The 26148-nt window shown below is 47.8% G+C and overlaps 1 protein-coding gene across 18 annotated transcripts in view; it reads right to left on the bottom strand.

Annotated features, from left to right (window-relative positions):
- Nucleotides 1-25273, bottom strand: part of MOCS1 (molybdenum cofactor synthesis 1) — a 42969-nt gene extending 17696 nt beyond the window's left edge. For 10 of the 18 annotated variants that reach the window (XM_033864303.2, XM_073810754.1, XM_073810756.1 and 7 more), the window contains exons 1-4: nt 25073-25268; nt 17626-17752; nt 16049-16216; nt 757-921 (exon numbers count right to left, since the gene is read on the bottom strand). In XM_033864303.2, coding sequence (XP_033720194.1) covers nt 757-921; nt 16049-16216; nt 17626-17752; nt 25073-25195 — 583 coding nt within the window. In that variant the 5' untranslated portion in view covers nt 25196-25268. The other 8 variants (XM_033864306.2, XM_073810762.1, XM_073810763.1 and 5 more) reach the window with 8 other exon arrangements.
- Between the last annotated feature and the right edge of the window lie 875 nt (nt 25274-26148).

Raw genomic sequence — 26148 nt, 5'->3', positions numbered from 1 at the left:
GAGAGCTGGAGGCTGTTTCCAGAGAAGCAGAAGGAAAGCTGGGTCTCCCCGGCATCTCTCTGATCCTCCAGAGAGGCCTCAGTAGTGCACCACCCTCCCCAAATCAAAGGGCATCTGAGCCTGTGCAGAACCTCCCATCCCAACCTGGGGCCCACGGATGGTGGGCGCTGGCCTAGTGAGACCCGGGGCTCAGGCCCCTCCGCTCTCCACTGCCACCCTCTCTGATGGAGCCTGGCAGGAGGAGGCTGTGGGTGTGCTTGCTGTAGGGGGTGAAGGAAGAGGCTTACAACAGGATGGGCTCAGGGAGCATCCTTAGGTGCTGGGGGACCCTCAGCTGGCAGTGCTGGCCCTGTCCCTGGAACCCCAGGGCAGCTAGCTGCTTCCACCCCAGGCTGCCCCACATTTCCTCAGAGCTCACTACAGGGTAACCAACTTGTCTCAGTTTGTCAGGGACTGTCTTGGTTTTAAAACGGAATGTCCTGTGTTCTTGAAACCCTCTCAGTCCTGGGCAAACTGGGGGCAGGGTAGGGGGAGGCTGGTCACCACAGCTCATTAGCATCCGATCCCAAAATGTCCCCAAGAGTGCGGCTACAGAGACGAGGGACCTTTAGCAAGACTGAGGGATGAGGTGTAAATGCCTAGGCTTAGCTATAGCCCAGGCACCAAGAGGGAGACCAGGCCCCTTGCACCGGCCACAGCTCCCCAGCTACGAGGGCCTGGGAGGGTCACCGTCCACCGTGAACCCCATGTGATCACCTTTCCTGCGGACGATGAACTCAAACTTGGCTGGTACCAGCGTGTCCAGGCTGATGTTGATGGTACTGAGGCCAGCTTCCTGAAGCTGCGGCAGCAGCCGGGCTAGGTTGATGCCGTTGGTGGTGATGCCAATGGTCCTCAGCCCTTCCAGCTGGTGGAGCTGTGCTGGAGAGAGAACAGCAAGGGCTATTACCCTTCTTGCTCTTGGTGAGGCCAGGAGAAGGGCTGGAAGGAGAAACTCCGAGCCAGATAAGATGGATGGAAAAGGGGCTCTCTGCGGACCTCTATTAACCAGGCTTAGCTTAATAAGAAATATAAGAATAAGAAATAACCAAACGATTAAACACCGAGTGCTCACCTTGCTAGAGTGCTGACGGGATCAGATGGATCAAGGAGACCGGAGCCCAAAGTGCACACTGGAGACGGTTCTATACAAATTGGGAGGGTAACTAGCTGCGCCCAGCTTAGCAGTCACCTAGGCAAGGAGCAGGAGGGGCCCTGGGCCTGTCAAGGAGGTTGCCTGTCTGGGGAACTATATATGGATGAGTTGGGTACGCTGGTCTCCCTCCCATGCCTGTGAGTAGGAGGAAGGCAGCAGCTTCTACCCCAAGGCTACAGTACTTAAGCGAGCTGAAGGGGGTGGGGGCAGCCCTGAGTAGCTGCAGATACTCAGGAGACGGGATCCCTGGAGTCCAGAAGAACTTCACTTCCCTTCTCCACAAACTCAGGGGCAACCAGCATAAACAGATATAGCACTGACAGCCAGGCCAACAGAAGCCTTGGACACTGAAATGAGTACACAGCTAAGAATCAGTAAATATGGGCTTCCCTGGTGGTGCAGTGGTTAAGAATCTGCCTGCCAATGCAGGGGACATGGGTTTGAGCCCTGGTCCAGGAAGATCCCACATGCCGCGGAGCCACTAAGCCCGTGCGCCACAACTACTGAGCCTGCGCTCTAGAGCCCGTGAGCCACAACTACTGGGCCCTCGCGTCACAACTACTGAAGCCCACGCGCCCTAGAGCCCGTGCTCCACAACAACAGAAGCCACTGCAATAGGAAACCCACGTACCACAACGAAGAGTAGCCCCCGCTCACCACAACTGGAGAAAGCCCACGTGCAGCAACGAAGACCCAATGCAGCCAAAAATAAAAATAAAAATATACATTAAAAAAAAGAATCAGCAAACATTTTAAAAGAATGCTGTGATATGGGGAGGGGGAAGGGTAAGCTGGGATGAAGTGAGAGAGTGGCATGGACTTATATATACTACCAAATGTAAAACAGATATCTAGTGGGAAGCAGCCGCATAGCACAGGGAGATCAGCTCAGTGCTTTGTGACCACCTAGAGGGGTGGGATAGGGAGGGTGGGAGGGAGACGCAAGAGGGAGGAGATTCAGGTTTTTGTGAGATGTTACAGAAAAATCCAAATGAACTTTTTGGCCAACTCAACAGAAGAGTGAAAGAGGAAGAAGAAAGGACAGAGATAACAGAAAATGACTCTTTCAAAAAGCAGAGTTAGATAAACACAGATGCAAAAATCCTCAACAAAATATCATTAGGAAACCAAATTCAACAACACATTAAAAGGATCATACACCACGATCAAATGGGATCTATTCCAGGGATGCAAGGATGACTCAACATCCACAAATCAATCAATGTAACACATCACATTAACAAATTGAAGAATAAAAATCATATGAGCATCTCAATAGATCCAGAGAAAGCATTTTATAAAGTTCAACGTCAGTTCATGATTAAAAACTCTCAACAAAGTGGGTATAGAAGGAATGATCCTCAGCATAAGAGAGACCATATATGACAAGCCCACAGCTAACATCTTACACAAGAGTGAAAAGGTACATGCTTTTCCTCTAAGATCAGGAACAAGAGAAGGATGGTCACTTGTGCCACTTTTATTCAACATAGTATTGGAAGTCCAAGCCACAGCAAATGGAAAAGAAAAATAAAAGGCATCCAAATCAGAAAGGAGGAGGTAAAACTGTCCCTATTTGCAGATGATATTATACACAGAAAACTCCAAAGACTCCACCAAAAAACCATTAGAACTAATCAACAAATTCAGTACAGTTGCAGGATACAAAATTAATATGCAAAAATTCATTGCATTTTCATACACTAATAACAAATTATCAGAAACAGAAATTAAGAAAACAACTTACAATTGCATCAAAAAAAATAAAATACCTAGGAATCAATTTAACCAAGGAGGTGAAAGACTTGTACACTGAAAACCGTAACATGCTGATGAAAGAAATTGAAGATAACACAAATATTGATAAATGGAAAGATATTCTCTGCTCATGGATTAGAAGAATTGATACTGTTAAAATGTCCCATACTACCCAAAGCAATCTCCAGATTCAATGCATTCCCTATCAAAATTCCAATGGCATTTTTCACAGATATAGAACAAACAATCTTAAAATATGTATGGAACCATAGAAGACTCTCAATAGTCAAAGCAATCTTGAGAAAGAAGAACAAAGCTGGAAGCATCATGCTTGCTGATTTCAAACCATATTACAAAGCTATAGCAATCAAAACAGTATGGTATTGTCATAAAAAAAGACACATGGATCAATGGAACAGAATAGAGCCCAGAAATAAAGCCATGCATATATGGTCAATTAATTTACAACAAAGGAGACAAGAATGGAAAGGACAGTATCTTTACTAAATGGTGCCAGGAAAACTGCATAGCCAAGTACAAATGAATGAAACTGGACCACTATATTATACCATACACAAAAATTACTCAAAATGGATTAAATATTGATCTGAAACCATAAAACTCCTAAGAGGAAACATGCAGTAAGCCCCTCTGACATTGGTCTTGGTGATGTTTTGGATTGGACACCAAACGCAAAGGCAACAAAAGCAAAAATAAGTGGGGCTACATCAAATGAAAACGCTCCCACACAGCAAACGAAATGGAAAGTCCACCTACTGAATGGCAGAAGATATTTGCAAATGATACATCTGATAAAGGGTTGATATCCAAAATATATGAAGAACTCATATAACTCAACACTAAAAAAAAAACCTATTAAAAAATGGGCAGAGGATCTGAATAGACATTTTTCCAAAGAAGATACACGGATGGCCAATAGGTATATGAAAAGGTGCTCAACATTACTAATCATCAGGGAAATGCAGATCAAAATCACAATGAGATATCACTTCACATTTGTTAGAATGGCTATGATCAAAAAGACAGGAAAAAACAAGTGCTGGAAAGAATGTGGAGAAAAGGGAACCCCTGTTGGTGGGAATATAAATTGCTGCAGCCACTATAGAAAAGAGCACAGAAATTCCTTAAAAAATTAAAAACAGAACAAACCATATGATCAGCAATTCCACTTCTGGGTATTTATCCAAAGAGAGTGAAAACATTAACTCAAAAAGATATATGCATTCCTATGTTCACTGTAGCATTATTTATAATAACCAAGATTTGTCCATCAATGGACGAATGGATAAGGAAAACGTGTGTGTGTGTGTGTGTGTGTGTGTGTAATGGAATATCATTCAGCCATAAAAAAGAAGGAAATCTTGCCATTTGTGACAACATGGATAGCCCTTGAGGGCATTATGCTAAATGAAATAAGTCAGACAGAGAAGACAAATACCATATAATCTCACTTATGTGTGGAATCTAAATAAAACCAAAAAAAAAAAAAAAACCACACACCAAAATCCAAACCAAACAATAATCATAGATGAGAACAATACTTATGTACAAGGATGTTAATCGGTGAGCAATACATAATAAAGGGATGTAGGAAAACATCCAGATGGCCAACAACAGAAAACTGGCTAAATTATGCTTTGTCTAAATGATGATGGAATATTATGCAACTAAAAATGACTCTGTAAAAGAATAAGTTAGGATGTTGGGAAATACACATGTCACATTAAATCCAGAGGGCAGGTTAAAAACAGTAGTTGAAAACTAGGTGCAAAGAAAAAAGACAGGAAGGTCGCCAAACCAAGATGTTGACAGTGGTTACAGTTGGGCAGTAGTGATACTATTTTTGCTTATCTGAAATAAACATGTATTACTTTTGTAGTAAGAAAATGAAAGTTTAAAAATAAAAGTTGTTGTTTTAAAAACAAAGAAAAGAACTTTCCTCTGGGACTCTGACAATATGGAAAATTAGTAGTAGTTTTTGGCTCCCTCCACCAAATCAACCCTGAAGAAACACAGAATCCAGGAACTTAAAAAAAAAGACAATCTCGAGAAACTCACAGGAAGATGAATGATCAAATACCTTGGTAAAGTTTGTTGTTATCTTAAAAGGCAGAGCATGTGCTTATAAGAGATACAGAGGGGCAGACTATTTGTAATGACCTGAAAGAAAAATTATAGAAAATATCAACAATACAGGTGGGGGAGGGTTGAAAAAAATCAAGGGCCTAAGAGTGTGCTAAACTTTTTGCCTTGTGAGGAAGAAAAAAGGGGGAGGGTCATTTATTTAAAAGTCAAAAAGGAGGAAAAAGAAGCACAAAAAAAGCATGACAGAAAAAAGTGTAGAAATGAGTCCAACTATTTCAACAATTACAACAAAGGCAACTAGAATAAACTTGCCAGTTAAAAGTCAAAGATTGTCAAATTTGATCAAAGTAACAGCTATGTGCTATTGTAAGAGACATATCTAAAGTATAAGAATACAGAAAGGTTTAAGATGAATAGATGAAAACAGATAAAACAGCACACTAAAGCTAAAAGCAAGCTGATATAGCTTTAGTAAAATAAAATACACAGACCTTAAGACTAAAAGTATCATCATGGAGAGAGACCTACTACACAGTGATAAAAGATCCAATTTATGAAGAAGACATAACAATTCTAACCACATATGAACCTAATAAAATCACCTCAACTATAGATAAAATAAAAGCAACTGGACCTCTGGGAGAAACTAACAAAACCACCTACTTATTTATTATTGGCAGGCCAAGCAGATAAAAAGCCAGCCAAGATTGACATAACCAAAGGTTTGGGAAATAAAATTAACCAGCTGGATCCAATGAACAAGTATAGACTTCTTCATGTAATAATTAAAGGACAAGCTCCTCAAGTATATAAAAAACATTTATAAAAACTGCCAATATACTACGTCATAAAGCAATCCTCAATAAATTTAAAAGGATAAGTTTCATAGAGATAAGATTCTCTGACCACAATATAATTATACTTTAATAAAAATATGAATTAAAATCCTCATATTTTGAAATTAAAAACACTTCTAAATATCTCATAGATCAAAGAAAAATCAGAAAAAATAAAAATAAATGTTATGAAAACAATAGGCTACATTAGGACAGAAACAGAAATAATGAAATAGAATATGAATACACAATAAAAGGTTCAACAAGTTCAAAAGTTGGTTTGTTTAAGAATAGCACAATGGACAAATCTCTTGCAAGACTTAACAACAAAAAGAGATAAAGACACAAATAAACCACATTAAGAATAAAAAAGACAAAACTGCAAGTAAAACTAAGATAAAAAGATAATAAGAAAATATTACCAACAATTTCATACAACTGACATAATGACAAATTAAAAAAAGAAACTATCAAAACTGACTCCAAAAGTAGAGAACTTGAATAATACAGTAACTATTAAAGAAATTGAAGATGCAATTAAAAATCTCCCGACAAGGGCTTCCCTAGTGGCGCAGTGGTTGGGAGTCCGCCTGCCGATGCAGGGGACACGGGTTCGTGCCCCGGTCCGGGAGGATCCCATGTGCCGCGGAGCTGCTGGGCCTGCGAGCCATGGCCGCTGGGCCTGCGTGTCTGGAGCCTGTGCTCCGCATCGGGAGAGGCCACAACAGTGAGAGGCCCCTGTACCGCAAAAAAAAAAAAAAAAAAAAAAAAAAAAATCTCCCTGCAAATAAAATACCAGGCACAGACAATTTACACGTGAGCTCTACCAAACTTTTAAAGAAGTGATTACCATCAATGTGGTGGTGTTGGAAGGTGGAGCTCTTAGGAGGTGATTAGGTCATAAGGATGGAAGGATTAGTGCTCTTATAAAAAAGATTCTACAGATCTCTGCAGCATCTTCTGCCTTATGAAGATAGAATACAATGAAAAGTCTGTGACCCAGAAGAGAGCCCACACCTGACCATGTTGGCACCCTTATCTTGAATTCCAGCCTCCAGAACTGTGAGAAATCATTTGCTGTTCATAAGCTACCCAATTTGTGATATTCTGTTTTAGCAGCCTGATACACTACCTAACTCATTCTTTGAAATTTAATACCACAAATCAGTTAAGGCAGGCATGAAAAAGAAAAATCATACACCCAATTCACTCACGGATATAAATGCAAAAACTTACACAAAATATTAATAAACTGAACCTAACAGTAGACAAAAGCATAGCAGACCATGCCTAGGTTGAGTGTATTCCAGGTACAATGTCAGAAAAGCTATCAATGTCATTCAGAGTAACAGAGTAAAAATGAAAAATCATAGATCATCCTAACACACATTAAGAAAGTGTATAATTAGGGCTTCCCCTGGTGGCGCAGTGGTTGAGAGTCCACCTGCCGATGCAAGGGACACGGGTTCGTGCCCCGGTCCGGGAAGATCCCACATGCCGCGGAGCGGCTGGGCCCGTGAGCCATGGACGCTGAGCCTGCACGTCCGGAGCCTGTGCTCCGCAACGGAAGAGGCCACAACAGTGAGAGGCCCATGTACCAAAAAAAAAAAAGAAAGTGTATAATTTAAAAAACAAACTTAGTACTAGTAAGGGAACTTCATTACCTAAAAGTTATTGTGAAAAAAAGCTTCTAAGAAACATCATTCTAAAACTAACACAACATTGTAAAGCAACTATACCCCAATAAAAATTAAAAAAAGAAAGAAACATCATTCTAAATGGGGAAACATTAGGAGTATTCTTTTATTACCACTACTATTCAACATTGTACTTGAGATCCTAGATACTGCAATAGGACAAGAAAAGGAAATTAAAGACCTAAAGATAGGAGAAAAAATTGTCTTTAGTTGCAGATGATGTGGTTGCTAGTGGAGAAAACTCCAAAGACTCTAAACAGACATATTATAGCATTGATAAGACAGTGATAAGAATATCAACCATGATGGGCTTCCCTGGTGGCGCAGTGGTTGAGAGCCCGCCTGCCGACACAGGGGACACGGGTTCGTGCCCTGGTCTGGGAAGATCCCACATGCCACGGAGCAGCTGAGCCCATGAGCCATGGCCGCTGAGCCTGCGTGTCCGGAGCCTGTGCTCTGCAATGGGAGACGCCACAACAGTGAGAGGCCCGCGTACCGCAAAAAAAAAAAGAATGTCAACCACGACAATAATAGAAAATATAATTTTAAACATGACACTGTAACTCTGAGGATCCTAGCATAAAGCAGAATTCATCCCAGATGGTTAAAATAAAGAATTTAATGAAAGGACTACTCACAAAGGTGTGGGCAGACTTAATGGTCTCAACAATGAACAGTACAGCACTCAGACTAGAAACACTAGGGATCCATAACCATGCCTAGGGCCAAAAGGACCTGAGGAGGAAATTAAGTTAGGAGTCCAGTTAAGGCACCATGGAAGACTGGCTGCCCTGTAGGAGTTTTAGCCCTGAAGGGAACTTAGCTACAGTCAAAAACCCAGCATAGAAATAGAGCAGAGAGCAGGAAAAAAAACAAAACAAAAACCTGATCTCATTGGCCAAACCCATCAGGAACCCAACAGGCAAGGGACCCTGGGTGATGTAGTCCCTAGGGGCCAACTACCTAGAGCAAAGAAAGGGGCAAAGGAGGGAAATGGCTGTGGGAAGGTGGGGATGTGAACAAACAAGATGTCAATTCCCCCAACTTGATACAATGCAATAAAATCCCAACAGATACACAAACAATGAACAAAGGGAATTACAGAAACTATTCCATTTACAACAGCATCAGAAAGAATAAAATACTTAGGATTTAACTTAACCAAAGAGGTGAGAGCCTTGTACAATGAAAACTACAAAACACTGCTGAAATAAATTTAAAAAGACATAAATAAATGGGAACACACCCCATGTTCATGAATTAGAAGACTTAATGTTGTTAAAATGTCAATACTACCCAAAGCAATCTACAGATTCAATGCAGTCCTTAACAAAACCCCAATGATATCTTTTGTATAAATAGAAAAACCCATCCTAAAACTCATATGGAATCTCAAGGGACCCCAAATCATCTCGAAAAAGAACAAAACACTGGAGGTCTCACATTTCAATTTCAAACCTTCCTACAAAGCTACAGTAATCAAATGTGTGGGATTGGCATAAAGACAGACATAAAGACCAATGGAATAAAACAGAGCCCAGAAGTAAATCCTCACATATATGGTCAAACGATTTTTGACAAGGGTGCCAAGACCATTCAATGGGGACAGGACATTTCAACAAATGGTGTTGGGAAAACTGGATATTCGCATGCAAAAGAATGCAGTTGGACCTAAATGTAAAACAATAAAACTCTGAGAAGAAATCATAGGAATAAAGCTTCATAACATACCCAAGAAATCACTGCTGAATCCAATGACCCAGAGGCACTGGCAACAAAAGAAAACACAAACTGGACTTCATGAAAATTTAAAAAAATTGTACATAAAAGACACTATCCACAGAGCAGAAAGGCAACCTACAGAATGGGGGAGATATCTGAAAATCATATACCTGTTAAGGGATTAATATCTAGAATAACAGGGAACTCCTAAAATTCAACAACAAAAACAATCCAATTCAAAAATGGGCAAAAGACTCAAAGAGACATTTTTCCAAAGAAGATATATTAATGGCCAATAAACACATGACAAGATGCTCAACCACTACGGAAATACAAATCAAAACTACAATGCAATACTACCTCATACTTCTAGGATGGCTACTATATAAAAAAAAAAAAAAAAAACCCAGAAAACAACAAGTGTTGGTGAAGATGTGGAGAAACTGGAACCCTTCTGCACTGTTGGTAAGAATGCAAAATGGTATAGCCCCTGTGGAAAACAGTATTGACGTTCCTCAGAAAACCCAGAATTACCACATGATCCAGCAATTCCATTTCTGCATATAAACCCAGAAGAACTGAAAGCAGGGTCTCAAAGAAATATTTGTACATCCATGATCACAGCAGCATTATTCACAATAGCTAAAACATGGAAGCAACCCAAGTTGACCAATGAATGAATTACCAAAATGTAGTGTATTCATACAGTGGAATATAATTCAGCCTTTAAAAGAAATTCCTCAATATGCCACAGCATGAATGAACCTCGAGGACATTACGCTAAGTGAAATAAGCCAGTCACAAAAAGACAAATACTGCGTGATTCCACTTATACGAGGTTCTTACAGTAGCCAAAATCATAAAGCTAGAAAGTATAATGGTGGTTGCCAGGGGCTGGGGAAGAGGAGAATGGGAGTCATTATTTGATGGATATAGATTTTCAGATTTACAGGAGACTGGAAATAGATGGTGGTGATGGCTGCAAAATGTGAATGTGAATACTTAATACCAATGAGCTGTACATTTAAATAAGTTGGTAAATTTTATGTGTATTTTAACACAATAAAAAAAAGGAAAAAACCTCCCAACAGAATTTTCCAGGGAACTTGGTAGGCAGATTCTAAAATTTCCACGGATGGACAAAGCTTAGAATAGCTAAAGCACTGCTGAAGAATAAAAAGGACTTGCCTTATCAGATAATGGACTTATTATGAAGCTACGGAGATTAAGACTGTATGATATTGACACAGAGATAGACAAACTGAATAGAACAGAACCCAAAACAGACCAATGCACACATGGTAGATTTATGGAGGAAGTGGGAACTATTTAGTAGAAGGAACTAGAAAAAATGACCATTCACATGGAAAAAAATGAAACTGGAGTCCCTGAAATTATCCACAGATTAAAGACTTAAAAGCAAAAAGCAAAACTTTAAATATTCTAGTAGAAACATAGGTAGTTGTTCTGACCTTGGGTGAGGTGTTTCATTAATAAGTACAAAAAGCACTAACCATAAAAGACAGAACTGACAAATTCAAGAACTACCATTGTCAAAAGAATTGTTACACAAAGTATGGCTTGCTTTTCAAATTGGAAGAAGACGTTTGCAACATACATCAAGAACTTGGAACAAACCAATATGAAAGGATAAATAACCAAATAGAAAAACAGGCACGTGATACGATTTGGCATTGAAGAGAAAAATAAATATACACGGCTAATAGGTGACAAGATGACTGACCTCATTCTAAACAAAGAAGCACAAGTCAAGACCACAATAAAATAGCATTTTATACCCAGTCCACTGGCAAAGGTCCAGAATGATAATACTGAATGTCGGGGAGGATCCAGGGGATCCTTAGGTACTGCTGGGGACAGTGTAAAGTAGCACAGCCCCTGGAAGACAATGCCGAATGGTTCGCCAAGATTAAACATTCACGTATTCAGTAACCCAGCAAACTCCACTCCTAGAGAAATTGTATACCGAGACACATGAATGAGAATACACGTATTTAAAGCAGCACTGTTTATAATATCAATAAACTGGAAACAACCCAAATGTTCACCAACAGGAAGTGTGGTGGATTCATTTCATGGAACAGGAGGTCGCAGAGAAAATGAACTGCAGCTCTGGATGACATATGTTCATTTCAGTTGCGTCAAAAGAGTGATTCCTGAAAGACTGCACACAGCACGATTCTTATAAAGTTCAAAAACACCATCTCAGTTTTAAAAAGCAAGGGAATGATAAACACCACGTTGAGGAGTGTTTCCTTGGGAGGGAGGAAGTACAGGGTAGGGAAGTCCACAGAGGTGGTTAAAGATTCTTGCCAGGGTTTGATTCTTCCAAAAAAATTAATGAGGTAGTGGGTTTCCTTAGGAATTCATAACATTATTAAAACATGTAAATAAATTTGTATGAATAAAGTAAAAAAGGCCATGCACGGATCAATAATGAGATTATGTCACAAACCCAGGATTATGATTTAATCTAATTCTAGGTAACTAGAGTCCATCAAAAATAAAAGGAAACAAAAAACTTCACGCCGGGCTTCCGTGGTGGCGCAGTGGTTGAGAATCTGCCTGCCGATGCAGGGGACACGGGTTCGAGCCCTGGTCTGGGGGGATCCCACATGCCGCGGAGCGACTGGGCCCATAAGCCTGCGCGGCTGGAGCCTGCGCTCCTCAGAGAACAAGAGAGGCAGCGATAGTGAGAGGCCCGCGCACCGCGATGAAGAGTGGCCCCCGCTTGCCACAACTAGAGAAAGCCCTCACACAGAAACGAAGACCCAACACAGCCATAAAATAAATAAATTAAAAAAAAAAAAAAAAAAAAAAAACTTCACGCCATTTCAAAGCCTTCAATGGCTGCTCTCCATTGCATTAGGCCTCTTATGGGCTCTAAGCTGTGAGACCTGGATGCTCCATCATTCATTTCTTCAACATAACGGACGAAAGGAAGGGAGGAAGGAAGGACAAAACAGGGAAAGCCTGCAGGACTGAGTGATTCTCCAACTAAGCTGTCATCTGACAGCGGAAGTCAGCCTTGAAATTAGAACCCCAAATCCTTCCTCTGCAAACACTGCCAACACTATCACAGTATTGATACTTGTATGTTTACAGGCATACCTTGGGGATATTGTGGGTTTGGTTCCAGACCACTGCAATAAAGCACGTATCACAATAAAGCAAGTCACATGGGTTTTCCTGGTTTCCCAGTGCATGTAAGAGTTATGTCTACACTATCCTTGAGTCTATTAAGTGTGCAATAGCATTAGTCTAAAAAAAAGTACATACTTTTATTAAAAAATACTTCATTGCTAAAAATTACTACTATTAAGCCTACAGGGAGTTGCAGTAGTAACAAAGATAACTGATCACAGATCACCATAACAAAAATAATGAAAGTGTTGGAAATATTGTGAGAATTACCAAACTGTGACACAGAGATACAAAGTGAGCAAATGCTGTTGGATAAACGGCACCGATAGACTTGCTCGATGCAGGGTTGCCACAAACCTTCAATTTGTAAAAAAAAAAAAAAAAACGCAGTATCTGTAAAGGGCGGTAAAGCAAAGCACCATAAAGTAAGTGTGCCTATAGTTCCCCTCTTTTAATTTCTTTTGGAAAATCTCAAACCTTCACCATCCAACGTGGCAGCCGCTAACTACACGTGGGCATTTACATCAATGAAAATAAAGTTCCAAATTCAGTTCCTCAGTCACAACAGCCGCTTGTGAAGCCCAAGGCTGGCTACCTTATCAGACAACACAGATAGAGAACATTTCCATCACCCCAGAAAGTTGTATTGGACAGCACTGCCTTACACCCAAGAAAAGGAGGGAGGAGAGGAACTTGTTCATACACAAGCCGGGATGGAGGAGTGCCGGAGCGTCTTGGGGTTGGTGGAGGGGATCACAGACGGCTGACGGGGAGAGCTGAGCTGTCTTCTCAGGTGGAGATCGACAACACCAGTCCCGGGGCTGACAGCCTCAGGCAGGGACCCCGAGTGACCAGGACAGCCTGCTTGGTGAAACCAGCAGCCCCTTCACACTGCGCCCCCAGGGTGGGGTCCCTCGAAACTCTCAGCTGGGAGGGCGGGGCAAGTGCTTAAGAACATGCCCCTCCACTTACCCCAGCCCTTCTTCCCTAATAGCCCCACCTGCCCTGCCCTTCAGGGTGATTTTGCTCTGAAGAAGTACCCCTGGGGAGGATCAAAGGAGCTAGGCTGGGAGATGTCAAAGTGTTAGCAAACACATCAACTGCCATTTGTCTTGGAGCACTGGGGGAGGGCCTGGGGAGGGGTAGAGTTCCCCCCACCCCACCCCTGCCCCATCAGTGCACACCCTTAAAGCAAGAGATAAACCCTCCAAAGTCAGTCACTGCGGCTGGTCCCTGTCCTAACCAGCATCTATGTGGTGATAAACCCTTGCCAGCCTCACGCTATCAGCCAGGACCAACAACCCAGGGCCATCAGAGCAGGAAAGGCTGGGAGGTGACCAGCGCATAGATTAGGACACTGAGGCCCAGGGTGGGGCAGGAACCTGCACAAGTTCACACGGCCAGGGGGTGGAAGAGCCCAGAGCGGGAACAGGGCTGCCGCCTCTCCTGGCTCCCTGGCCTCCTACTAAGCAAGGTGGTGGCTTCCGTGGAGACTCTGCATCCTCCCATCTGCACTCAGTCACCCCTCTCTGACCAGCAGTGATCACAGGCTCGCCCACAGGCCCTGGACAGAGGGCAGATGAAGTGCCCTGACCGAGGGGGCTGGGGCCTGGCAGCCAGCCAGGTTTGGTCCTTTCCTGGAACCCAGGCTGCTTTTCAGGCTCTGAGGAGCTGCCTGAACAGGGGGTCAGGTCAACTCCCCTGGGCCAGCATGTGTAGCCTAGGAATGATGGCAGGATTCCAGATCAAGCGATCGGTGGGGGTGGGAGGGAGCTGGCCACAGGGAAAGAGGGAGGAAAGAGCTTGCAGGGGTCCCTGGGCCCCTCCTCGGGGCTCCCACAGCACCTGGGCTCCTCACCAGATGGCGGCAGGCTCCAGGGGCTGCTTCCGCCAATGGGCTGGGGGTCCCTGAAGGCTGGGCCTGCAGCTCACTCCCCTCTGACGCCAGCACAGTGCCGGGCACGTAAGAAGGCGTTCCAGAGAACGTTTACTGAACCAGCAAGTGAGGCAGAGAGCTGGGGGCTGGGAGATCCCACCCCGAGCAGCTGGAGCCGGGGCCTCAGCAGTCAAGAACATGGAAACTTATTTTCCTCGGATTCCATCTTTCACAATTAAATGCTCATGGTCTCTGCCTGACCTCGGGGCTTAGAACCAGCCTATGGCAAGAGGCTCTGCTGGGCCATACACAGCACTCGCCACTAGCTGGGCATTTCCTTCTCATTTCCTCCCAAGGTCCACCCTATAAGGTAGGTTACCCTGTCTGAAGGCTTAGGACGGACTTTAAAAGTTGCTCATGATATACTACTAGGGCTTCCCTGGAGGTGCAGTGGTTGAGAGTCTGCCTGCCGATGCAGGGGACACGGGTTCGTGCCCCAGTCCCGGAAGATCCCACGTGCCGCGGAGCGGCTGGGCCCGTGAGCCATGGCCGCTGAACCTGCGCGTCCGGAGCCTGTGCTCCGCAACGGGAGAGGCCACAACAGTGAGAGGCCCGCGTACCGCAAAAAAAAAAAAGATATACTACTAGTATGAGGTGCAGCTGAGATTCACACGTGGACACGTCATCCTTCAGAGATCGTATTTTGAACCACCTTCACTCATCCAGCAAACACCAGTGAGCCCCAACTGTGTGTAGGCGCTTCCCTAGGTGCTCGAAACACAGCTGTGAATAGAACCTGCCCAGCTCCATGAGAGCTTTCATGCTAGTAAATGAGGAGACAGACAAAAACCAACCAAATAACACCACGTGATAGAGTAGGATTGCCACACTTTTTCTGTTAAAAGGCCAGACAGTAAACACTTTTGGCTTTGCTGGCCATATGGTCTTTGTGGCAACTTAGCTCTGCAACAGGGGAGATATGTAAATGAGTGGGTGTGGCTATGTGCCAATAAAACTTTATTAATGGACAGTGAATTTTAAATTTCATATAATTTTCAAGTGCCACAAATGCTATTCTTTTGATTTTCTTTTTCAATCATTTAAAAATATAGAAACTATTCTTAGCTTGCAGGCCACACACACACAGGTGGTGGCCTGGTTTTGGTCCATGGTCTGTACCCTGCCAACTCCTGGGAGACAGAGCAGCTGGGGTATGTGAGGGGGAATTTAGACAGAGCAGCCAAGGAGGTCTCCCCAAGGAGACGACACGGGAGCAGACCCCTGAATGAGGCAGGCAGGGAGCCCTGTGCTCCTGGCAAAGGGAACAGCGTGTGCAAAGGCCCGGCAGCATGAATGCAGGGGAGGACGGAGGCCAAGCGGCAGGAGAAAGGTCTCTGCGGTTGACGGGAACCGGATCACGCGGGCCTCCAAGCCCTGGTGAGGACTTTAGTCTAAATTTGACATCAAACCACTGGGCTCTGGCGCTTACCAGCTTTGTGACCTTGGGCCAGTTACTGAACTTCTTTGTGCCTCAATTCTTTACAAACTGGGAATAGGAATGGTACCTGTCTCAGAAGGCGTAGGACTCTGTGAGCATAATGCCGAAAGGAGTGTTAGCTTCTGATATTAATATTGGAGCCCAGCTGGAGGAGGCACAAGCTGGGAGAGGTGGTGACGACTTCTGTCAACTCACCCACGATGTCCACCACGTCCGGCCGAATGAGCGGCTCCCCGCCCGTGAGTCGGATCTTGTCTACACCTTCTTTCACAAAGAGGCGGGCCAGGGTTAGGATCTCCTCTGTGGTCAGCAGGTCCGCCTTGGGGGTCAGAGGGACACCCTCCTCGGGCATGCAGTATTGACCTGAGGGGAGGGAGGGGACGTGGAGGAAGGAAGTGACTGCAGCAGTCAGGCTGCGATGTCACCAGTCCCCAACTCCCCCACCAGGCCACGAGTGTCTCCTGAACCCCACCCCAGCCATGAGGAAAGACCCGGCCAAGTCTGAGGAGGCACAAACCCTGGGCCAGATTCTCTTTGGGGGCTCACCACTCTCACCTACAAAATTTAACACCCCTTCCCCAACTGGCCTTGCTGTCCCTCAGGGCTTAAAGATGATAAATGAGGCTGACAGCTCAGCCTGGCTGGAGGTAGGGCAGGCCGAGACATGGAAGGCCAGGGCCCCGGGCCCATTCCTTCTGCCATCGTTCATCTCCTTCATTTCATCTGGTTTTGACAAACAGGGACCCTTCTCTATGTGTCCTAAGGTGAAGGGGGCTGGGAGGTGCTCCCTGGCCTGGGCAAAGCTGCTCTCCTCTGTGGCTACACATGTTCTCACACCCAGTTTGTCTCCTACAGGCGATCATCAGTCCCATTTCACAGGTTGGAAAACTGAGGTACCACCTGTTCAGGGCGAGGTAGCAGAAGGGGATAAATGAGGCGAGCCCTGGCCAGCGAGGGGGCACCACCTCCTCCCATCAGTTCCCATGGTACGGGTTTAATCAGTACCAGTGGTCAGGATCCGCTAGGGGGTCATTCAGTCAAATCAGTGAAAGGTCCAGAATTGGTCTTTTAAGATGGAGCAGATTAGGTAACAACATCAGAACATCAGTACTGCACGTAATGGGTATTGTTTGGTTAAACATTTACTACACATGCACGTATTTATGGGCCATGAAGTAAATGTATTTCTTATTGTGAGCTACAGTGAGAGAAAGGAAGGAAGAAGAGAAGGAGGGAGGGAAGGCAGGCAGGACCGATGGACAAACACACTTCGGAAGCCCCTCCAGCGGTGGATCTGGCCCAGAGCACTCCGCGTGGGGTTATGAAACAAGGACTCTGTGTACTAGCCTGGCCCCAGACAACTCGTCTCACGGGACTGGGGTTGGGGTGTCTTTATAGCTGGCACTGCTGCCTATCTCACTTGTTTACACCGTCCAGCAGTCCCCATGCCACGTCCTGAACCGTGGGGACCGCAAGGAAACAGGAGGGAGGGGAAAGAGCCCCGAAGAGTGGGAGATCCCAGGCCAACCTCAATCCTAAACCCAACAGCAATTCTGTTCTCCAACCTAATCCCAAGTAGAACCCAGCTTCCAGAATCATAAAACTCACCCTTGACCCCTACCTTGCCCATGAACCCCACCTGGCAAGCAAGGAAGAAGGGCAGGTGGAGTTTTCTAGAAAGAGGAATGGGGAGGATTGAGAAGGATTCCCAGACACGGGGTGATTTAGGGGCTACTGCAGCAGAGGGACAGGAGCCCAGGAGGGCGACTCACATCTGAGGTTGCACTTCTCGGTGAGGGAGATCCGCAGGTAGCTGTGGCGCCGGCCAAAGCTGTCGGTGAGGAAGGCAGAGAAGGGGGCCGCGTGCTCCCTCAGGAACCGCCTCCGTCCAGACGGCACCTGCGACAACAGGGGCTGGGGGAGAGGTGCGAGGAGCGCCCACCTGGGGAGAGCAAGCCCTCTCCCCTCGACCATCTCCTCCCTCCTCTCTGACACCCGCGCACACTGCTAGCCTTTCCATCCACATGGGCTCCGCAGTCCTGGGGGTCTGGTATTCTCCTCTTATTTACAGGTTTGGAAACAGGCTTGGAAGGAAGGACGTGCCCCTCCAAGGTCCCACACTCAGCCCCAGGGTGGAGGACCCCTGCAGGGTGCAGCTGCCTACCGGCCGGGCAGCAAGGCACAGGGAAGGGCACTAAGCCCCAGCCGGGCCCCACCTCCTCCCTGCTACCCCTCCCTCAAAGGAAGCCTATCTGGGAACAGCCATCTCTAGCATCTCTTGGATGGGTCACTGGGAGGGCAGGTGCCATTTGGCACCTGGCAACCACGCCACCAGACAAGCACGTCCAGAAAGGAGGAGGGAGACAGCAGGTAGCTGAGAGGGAAGGTGGCCTGGGACACGGAAGCCACTTGTCCAACCCAGACCTCTCATTCCTTACCTTGAGCTCGAAACAAAGTCACTCACTGTGAGGGAGGGGGTGTCACACAAGCTGCCTCCCCCTTGCGGATGGGGGGCTCTCTGGGGCCTCCTCAACACCCAGGAGGACCCAATAGGCCACACCCCCAGGAGCAGCCGGGGGCCACGCCCAGCTGGGCAGGGTAAACCCATGGGGAAGGCTCCCCTCCCACAGAAGGCCTTGGGCGGAAGACAGCACACTAGGGGGACCCACAGAGGGAATGAGGCCACCAGCCTCCAGGAAGGGAGAATGGAGGTGCCAGGATGGCCACCTCACTAACCCCGTGCCCAGATTGCTTTAGTCCTTAGCCTTCACCCACCCGTGGCCAGAAGAAAGGATTAAGGACCCACTGTTTGGGGTATAAGGAGAGGAGATGGCCCGAGGCTCCCCGCAAGGCCCAAACTCATCCTGGGGAGAGAAAGGAGGCAGCCAACCTCGCCCTTTCCTAAATCTGAACTAGTTTGTTCTCTCTCCCCTCCCCCATCCCCCCATTTAGAACACAGCCCTGGGTCATGACATGCTGATGAGATAACTGCTCCACAGAGGTTAACAGTTTGTAAGGCATCTTAAGGTTTCCAAAGAATGTTCTCTGTTCCATCTCCACACCTAAAGGGATTATTATAACCAGCTCTTGAATGGGGTCCAAGAACACCCGTGGCAGAACCAGGATTCAAATCCAGGCCTTCTGATTCCAAGTTCTAAATTCCTTCCCCTAGTTGCATAGGGTGTGTCCAAGAAGGTACACGGGATGGTACATAGGGCGGGGAGAAGTCATTTCTTTAGAACAGAGAAATTATGACTGTGGTGGTCATCCGTGAGGTCTTGGGGACACACTGGGAAAGTTCTCTAACTCCTCCAGGCCTGCTCTCCCAGCTGTTAAATAAGAACACAGTTGTGGGCTAAGGTTGTCTTGCTGTAAAGGAGGGGGTAGTCAGGACACTGGTAGGGAAACACTCAGGATTCTCATGATCTTGTAACCTAAGAAAGCAGGCCTCCAGCCCTCCTGAGGTCCAGGAAGAAACATTTACTTCAGAGACCTCCTCAGCCCTGGCTACATGTTAGAACCATCTGGGGAGTTGAAGAAAAAAGTTCTACTGGAGACCAGCTGAATTCAGTCTCCAGATGCTGTGTTTTTCACTTCTCCAGGTGATTCTAATGTGTAGTCAAGGGCCACTGACTGACTCAGGAAGTAGAAGGGATACGAGGTAGAAGGGGGTGCTTCATGATTTTCCTGGGTCCATAAAACCGACCTCGCTCTGCCCGCCCCAAGACCGGTTTCCCACATCCTCTAAGAAACCCTGCTCACAGCCCCATGACGAGAAAGTAGCCGTCATTTCCCTGAACTGCAGTCTGAAATAATAACAACAGTGTTCCTCCTTCCCTACTCACCCCACTGCCTTTCCACCAGTACCCTTGGGGGTGGGGCAGGGACACTTCAGAATCACGTGTCCCACCCCGGGACTTCCCTGGTGGCGCAGTGGTTAAGAATCGCCTGCCAATGCAGGGGTCACGGGTTCGAGCCCTGGTCCTCGAAGATCCCATGTGCCGCGGAGCAACTAAGCCCGTGTGCCACAACTACTGAAGCCCATGCGCCTAGAGCCCGTGCTCTGCAACAAGAGAAGCCACGGCAATGAGAAGCCCACGCACTGCAGTGAAGAGTAGCCCCAGCTCGCCGCAACTAGAGAAAGCCCACGCACAGCAACGAAGACCCAACGCAGACAAAAAAATAAATTTTTTTTTGTAAAAAAAAGAGGGCTTCCCTGGTGGCACAGTGGTTGAGAGTCCGCCTGCTGATGCAGGGGACACGGGTTCGTGCCCCGGTCCGGGAAGACCCCACATGCCGCGGAGCGGCTGGGCCCGTGAGCCATGGCCGCTGAGCCTGCGCGTCCGGAGCCTGTGCTCCGCAATGGGAGAGGCCACAACAGTGAGAGGCCCGCGTACCGCAAAAAAAAAAAAAAAAAAAAAAAGAGTCCCATCCCCATTGGCCACCACAGTCCAGGAGCTCAGACACCTGGGAATCAGCAGCTACTCACAATTCAGTGATTTGTTAGTCCCCCCAGACCTCACCTCCTCACTTGCCAAGATGCCCTCCTCACCCTAATCTTCACATCCTGGGAGAGGTGGCTGGGTGAGGGAGGAGCGAAACTAAAGCCGGTAATAGGGAGCAAGTGAGAGGACCCAGGAGCATGACTCAGCAGAAAGCGGAGAGGGAGCCGAGGAATGGGGCAACCCAGAATGGAATTAGGCCCCCACGGGAGGGGAGGCCAGATTTCACTTTTGAGACCTGGAGTGACCTTATCTAGATTCGTTCAGACTCTGTACACCCAGTAGCTGACGCAGCCTCCTAAACACACACACCAACACCTGACGCAGCCTCCTAAACGCTCCCTCCCCTCCCCCTGCCCTCCCCTCCCCCTCCCCCTCCTCTCCCCCTCCCCTCCCCCTCCCCCTTGCAAACTCCTCAGTTGGGTATTAACACACCTCATCCCTGCCTCCTCCTCCAACACTGCATGCCCTACTTTCCTTCTTCCATTTTTTTTCTTCCCTTTAAACTCCCTGGAGGAAAAAATATCAGCACCAGTCAAAGGAGCCCAGAATCCTGGGAGAATTACTGGGCAGATGAGACGGCAACGCCTCTCGCCCAGGCGGGGCTAGGACATGTCAGAAGTAGAACACCCTTAGGTGCTCGTATTCTCCGGCCCCGGCCTGGATCAGGCTGTTTCCCCTGGGTGGGAAGCCTTCCTGCCTGACTCTGTTTCCCGGTGTCATAGCAGGTGTCCAACCGCTGTGTCAGTGAACAGACAGGCAGGTCCCTAATCCAGAGGGAAAGATGGTGTGTGGAAAACCCAGTTGCAATGGGGTTGCCATGCATTTCTAGGCTGGTCTCTACTGTCAAAATGGTTTAGCCTCATACGGTGGTTCTCAGCTTTTGTTACACATTAAAATCACCTGAAGACCTTCTAAGACGTGCTGATGCCAGAGCCCCAGCCCAAAGATTCGGACTCAGCTGCTCTCTGGGATGGGGCCCTAGTGGTTTATCTGAAACGTCCCTGTTCAGCTCTGTAGCCCAGGCTGAGACCCACTGGCCCTGCCACACCAGGACCCAGTGCCATTTTAATCCGGGGTGATTGTGGTCCTGAGCATAGGCTTCGGGAGCAGGTAAACTTGAATTAGAAGCCTGGCTCTGTTACCAACTAGCTGTAGAGCTAGTTGCTTACCATTCTCTAAGCCTTAGCTTCCTCGTCCATAAAGTGTGGAAAATGATCCTACCTACCTCAACCGGAGGAGTTCCTGTCACACGGTAGGTGTTCAGGACTGCTCCGATTCTCTTAATCTAACTCCTAATTACAAATAACCGTTCATCATGTATCCATGGAGGGGCACTCTGTGTGTGTGTGTGTGTGTCTGTGTGTGTGTGTGTGTGCGCGCTGTGACTAGTTTTCCCACTCTGTCAGCTTCCCTCGTCTTGCAAAGCCCTACTTAATGGCAGAGGGCCCAAGGCTGGGGTTTCAGACCTGCTGTCACACCACTCAGGGCAGGACACGTGGGGTCTGAGCTTCCCGAGAACCACAGATACTAGTGCCACAACCAGGAACTAGGCAGCCTACCACATGCTACTGGTTATATCTTGTCTACCAACCCAGTGCAGACTGGGATGGAGTGGTGGGGAAGAGTGGTAGGAAGGAGTTAGTTAAGGGAGGGACCCTGCCCTCGAAGTGCCTTCCCTAATATTCACTAACCTTGGGCCTTTGATCTGAATGATAAAGGCCGACCCCCAAACAGCTCTGGAGCGTAGACACTAGAAGAGCAAGAGAAAAAGAGCACAGGCCAAACCCAAGTATCACTGGCCCTGATTTACCTGCTCCTTGGGAGGATGTATACCCAGCATGGCTCAAAATTAATCTCTATTGAATGAGGGGACCTGGCAAAGTGCCCAGCTCCAGGCTTTGACCTCCGCTCCCCCTCCAGCCCCACCCTAAGTGTGAGGTCTTCACACCTGTGGCTCCCAGCAAGGATAAGTCACACTTCACTGAAACAAAGCTGTTGAGGAGCTGGGCAGGTTGGAAGTCCAGGCAGCCCCCTGAAAGGTCTCCTTTCCTTCCACGTGTGACTGCCCCGCCCCGGCCCTCCTCATGTACCAGTCCCTTCCTGCACAGCCCTCTCCCATGTTGTGTTCTCTCCAGCCCCCTGAACAGCTGGGTGCCTTTGCCTGGCACAGAGTCATCCTTTCCCCTGCCCCAAGGAAGCAGGCCCAGGACCTGAGGCCAGCCCCTTGTCGTCCCAACAAAGCCTGCACGGAGCCTGAGAGGGAGAAAGAAGGGCGTAGTGCTTGCAACTGGGGGAAGCCCTCTGTCTTGCTGCCCCAAACAGGCCGGAGGGAGCTGTCTCCCCTACCCGCCTCCCCTTTCCACCTGCAGAAGCTCCTCAATCTGCCCCGGGACCAAGCCCAATGCCCCCATCCACTGTCCTCACAGCCAGCTCCCTCCCCTCACTGCACAACTCTCCCACACCTACACCCCGACACACAGACAACAGCCGGGGGCTTTCCCCGTCTCTCCAAGCACTTGCTATCTCAAACCAGACCTCAGGGCCCCACGTAGGGTATGGGGAAAGACACCCTACAGGAAGGGAAGGGAGGACAGGGCTTCCAGATGCCCCCACCCCTGCTCCTGCCAACTGGCAAGCTCGGTGGATTGGTTGAACATACCTCTGAGATTCTCCTAAGGACATTCTGTGCCCTCCCCTACTGTGTACAGATGGGCTAGTCCATCCCACTGGTTTTAAAGACAGGAAGAGAGGGGAAGAGACAGGCCCAGGAGCCAGGTCAAACTGGGGGCAAAGCGAGCATGAAAGCTTGGGGCTCCCTGTCCAGTGCTCTGTCACGTGCACCCTCACCAGATCTGTTTCAAACAGCCAAAAAATACCTGCTAACTCTACTGCCTGCAGAGCACCGGCTAAGCACTGTACCGAGAAAGGCAGGGGAGCACCCAGCACCCAAGGAGCAACCTGTCTGCTGAGGATAACCCTGGTGGGGAACGTCCAGGGTGGGGGGTCTGTGATCAGATAGTTGACAGAATGACTATCCTGAGTGTCCAGGTGGGAGGGGACTTAGGGGACACAGTATGTGGCAATGGCGGCAAGAATAATTACAACAATCATGTGCAATCCACGTGCACAGCACGTACATGTGCCAGGTTTTGTTCTAAGTATATATATATAAAAATTATGTTAACTCCTTTAAGCCCTATAACCACCTTATGAAGTAGACACTGTTATTCCCATTTTACAGAGGAGAACACTGAGGCACTGAGAAGACTTGCTCAAGTTCACACAGCTAATAAGTGGTAGGGCTGGGATTCAAACCGAGGCATTCTGAGTCCACCTTCTTACCTGCTAACGCTACCTGCCCTCACGGTGTAAAGGTAAGGGTAAGAGCAGCCTCTCTTCTACTCTCCCCACAGAAAAGAAGCAGGAGCACAGGTGCTAGAGTTTGAGCTCTGGTTCCCTTACTTTACAGCTCAGCGACTCCAGGGAAGTTAACTTCCATGAGCACCCTCACCTGAAAATACAAACTCTACTCACTTCACATGGTTTATTGTGAGGACTGAGAGACCACGAATGAAGCCACTTAGCACAGGATGAAAGGTTCAAAGTAAATTAGGGGCAAGGGGGAGAAGAAACTTCCCTTTTCCTGAATTCTTTGAAGATCTCTCATCTTTGCTTTCCCATTTTTCCCTCCACAAAGTTCAGAGTTCAAGGATACTGACAAACTTCTCCACCTCCCAGAAATGGGATCTGCTTATCTGAGGATCCCACGGGTGGGGGGAAGGGGGGATCAGATCTGGAGAAAGCAGGTCAGGCTGAGGCCCTCCCCTTGATTGAGCAACAGCAGGTGCATGATCTGATGAATCCCAGAACCTGAAGCCCTGAGCCAGGAGGTGGGAAAAGAATGACCAGATCAGCCTAGAAAAGGCGTCACCAAAAAAGAGATGCTTCTCCCCAAATGATTCCCTGACAACATGGACAAAACAAACTTAAAACTTCTTATGCTGGAAACCCCTCTGAGAAGCTGTTAAGGACTGAGGGGGGCTATCCCAACCCTAAAGAGATAGCGGAGTCCCTAACCTGCAAGAGCCCAGGTCCTGACTCCATTCTGCTCTAGAAAGAGACTGAAGCCTCTTAAGGGAAATGAAGATGAAACAAACAGAGTCAGTGAAGGACGAGTCACACAACCCTGTGACTACAAAGTGACAACTGACTACTGGCAGCACCAAGGTGACATTTTTAGTCAGTGCCACACTATGAAGTGGGGTGTCACAAAAACACCTGATCACACACAACCTCCACTGGGGGGCAGGGAGGAAAATGTTTAAGGAGGCTGGGTGTGAGGCAGGGCTGAAAGGGGTACTAATAATATCTCATTGGTCCCAGAGTCCTGCCGCCTGCTCCCCCATCTCTAGGAGTCACTCAGACCTGGAAGGGGGTTGCACGGATGGGTGGGCAGGGAGGTTTATAAGCCAGACCCCAAGGAGCGCCCCACCCCGCCACCCCTCGTTGGGATACCGGGTGAGACTGGGCAGTCTATCTAGAAAACATCATTCCACTCCTCTCCCCACCCCTAAATAAGCGCTGAGGAGTCCCTCGCAGAGGCAGACACCCCTCCCAGAAGCAGCTACCGCGGACGGGCCGGGGTGCTTCTGGGCATAAGGTGCAGCTGCCAGGCCACCCCCTCCCCAAGAAAGTGTGGATGCGGGAGGCTCACCTCCACGGCAGGTTGGGAGGGCTCCCCGGGGTGTGGCTGCGTCACTAGAGCGCCCGAGCTGCAGCTCCGGACGCTGGACCTCAGGACCCGCCGCAGCATCCGGGACACTGGTTGGGCCGCCATGAAGCCTGTCCGGCAAGGCGAGACTACACTGGGTAGCCGGCTTTGGGAGCACGCTAGCCCGGGACTCGCTGCCCCGGGTCCTCCCGGCAGGGGCGTGGTGGGGGCGGGGCCATACCAGCCAATCGGTGAGGGCACCGTGCCGCGCGGCCTTCTGGGAGTTGTAGTCCACACCCTCTGCTCCTATCCCAGGAGGCTAAGTGTTCTAGGCCTTGCAAAGCACAAGTTCAAACTCACCCAAAGATCTTCAGTCTTTTCCTACAGGCGGATCTGGACTTTGTGCCAGTCACACCACGACCTAAGTGCTTTAGGGTCAGGTGAATGAACTTTAAGGAGGTACCAAAAAAGTGGGTTATCAGGATAATTTTTTTTTTTTTTTTGGCGGTACGCGGGCCTCTCACTGTTGTGGCCTCTCCCGTTGCGGAGCACAGGCTCCGGACGCTCAGGCTCAGCGGCCCAGCCGCTCCGCGGCATGTGGGATCTTCCCGGACTGGGACACGAACCTGTGTCCCCTGCATTGGCAGGCAGACTCTCAACCACTGCGCCACCAGGGAAGCCCAAGATAAATAATATTTTAATGCAATACTTTAAAAAGTCAGGGACTTCCCTGGTGGCGCAGTGGTTAAAAATCTGCCCGCCAATGCAGGGCATACGGTTCGAGCCCTGGTCTGGGAAGATGCCACATGGCACAGAGCAACAAAACTACTGAGCCTGCGCTCTAGAGCCCAACTCCTGAGCCACAACTCCTGAGCCCCCATGCCACCACTACTGAAGCCCAGGCACCTAGAGCCTGTGCTCTGCAGCAAGAGAAGCCACTGCAATGAGAAGCCCACACACTGCAACGAAGAGCAGCCCCAGCTCACCGCAACTAGAGAAAGCCCCTGCGCAGCAACGAAGATGCCACACAGCCAAAAAGTAAATAAATAAAAAATTTAAAAATAAAAAAAAAAAGTCAG

The sequence above is a fragment of the Tursiops truncatus genome, chromosome 10, assembly GCF_011762595.2.
Source record: "Tursiops truncatus isolate mTurTru1 chromosome 10, mTurTru1.mat.Y, whole genome shotgun sequence".
NCBI classification, from domain to species: Eukaryota; Metazoa; Chordata; class Mammalia; order Artiodactyla; family Delphinidae; genus Tursiops; species Tursiops truncatus.
This window is presented reverse-complemented; position numbering and strand designations above follow the sequence as displayed.